Source organism: Gavialis gangeticus, unplaced genomic scaffold, assembly GCF_001723915.1.
Source record: "Gavialis gangeticus isolate Ggan-Ray unplaced genomic scaffold, GavGan_comp1, whole genome shotgun sequence".
NCBI lineage: Eukaryota > Metazoa > Chordata > Crocodylia > Gavialidae > Gavialis > Gavialis gangeticus.
In genome coordinates this window covers 24,795,446-24,796,533 of record NW_017729033.1, presented here as the reverse complement: position 1 = coordinate 24,796,533, position 1,088 = coordinate 24,795,446, and the positions used below count along the sequence as shown (strand labels likewise).

Here is a 1,088-nt window from a genome sequence, read left to right as displayed (position 1 = left end):
GACCGCAGCCTGGCCCGGGCGGCGGCTCCCGCAAGCACTTCTCCGCGGGGCAGGGCCGAGCTCCCTCGCTTCTTGTCCTAACCCCGGGATTGTGGTTGTCCCTTTTCAGTGTGAAGCAGCGGTGTCTGAACGAGCAGAAAAGGAGACGGCAGCGGGCTACTAAGAAAATCAGTATTTTTATAGGCTCCTTCCTGATCTGTTTTGGCCCCTACATTATCACCAGGTGAGTTGTGCCAGGCTCCTGTGCTGGCAGCTTCCTGGGGCCAAAGGCGCTCTGCCCCTCAGCCTCACCAGCCCTGCCCTGAGCTGGCTCCATCCTCGCTTTCGGGGGTCTGGAAACCCTGGCTTGATGCCCAGGAGATGGGGGTGGGGGGCTGTGCGTGCAAACATGGGGAGCCAAATCGTCCCGGGTTAGTGGATCGCTGGGTCGTTATAGGAGCCAGGCGGAGATTCCCCCACTGGGGCTGGGCTCTGGGAGTTCATCACGTCCCACTGGGAGATGGGAGCCGTTCACCTCCGCCTCGGCTCTTCCCTGATTGCAATGCAAAGATGGAGGCAATGGAGCATCAAGGGCAGAGGGAAGCGGGGGCAGCTTTCCCGAAGTCTCCTGATTTTGCCTCCGAGAGGCTCCTGGGCTGGGAGGGTTGACATCGCTGGTGCAATAAGCGCTGGCCTGATCTCTCACGCACTGACATCAAGAGCAAAGTTTCCCCTGGTTTCAGTAGTGCAGGGCCGAGTCCACAGTCAGATGTGATAGCTATTTAGTCAGTTTAATAGTTAGTATGAACTCGGAAAGTGGGGACGCTCCATCTCTAAATGCTACGATTTTATAAAGAAGCTTATTGGAAAAGCTGGTGTCATTTGGCATGGGGGACCACGAGAGAGGAGCAGTGATTTACATCCAGCTCATTATTTTTATATTGGGTAGAATTAAGTTAGGCTTCTCAAAAGTAACTGGTGATCTGAGGTGCTTCAGATTTAGGTGGGCAAAAGGGGATGGTTTGCAAAAAGTGTGGGGCACTGCCCTCTTCAAATTGGCCCCCTTAAAGATACACAGGCACCAAAATTACAAGCCCGTTGGTTTGTAG

At 54.6% G+C, this 1,088-nt stretch overlaps 1 protein-coding gene across 1 annotated transcript in view; it reads left to right on the top strand.

Moving 5' to 3' along the window:
• GPR78 (G protein-coupled receptor 78) overlaps nt 1–1,088 on the top strand; it is a 7,043-nt gene that overhangs the window by 1,522 nt on the left and 4,433 nt on the right. Inside the window, exon 2 of the mRNA XM_019525897.1 lies at nt 110–223. Coding sequence (XP_019381442.1) covers nt 110–223 — 114 coding nt within the window. The remainder of the gene's footprint in view (nt 1–109; nt 224–1,088) is intronic.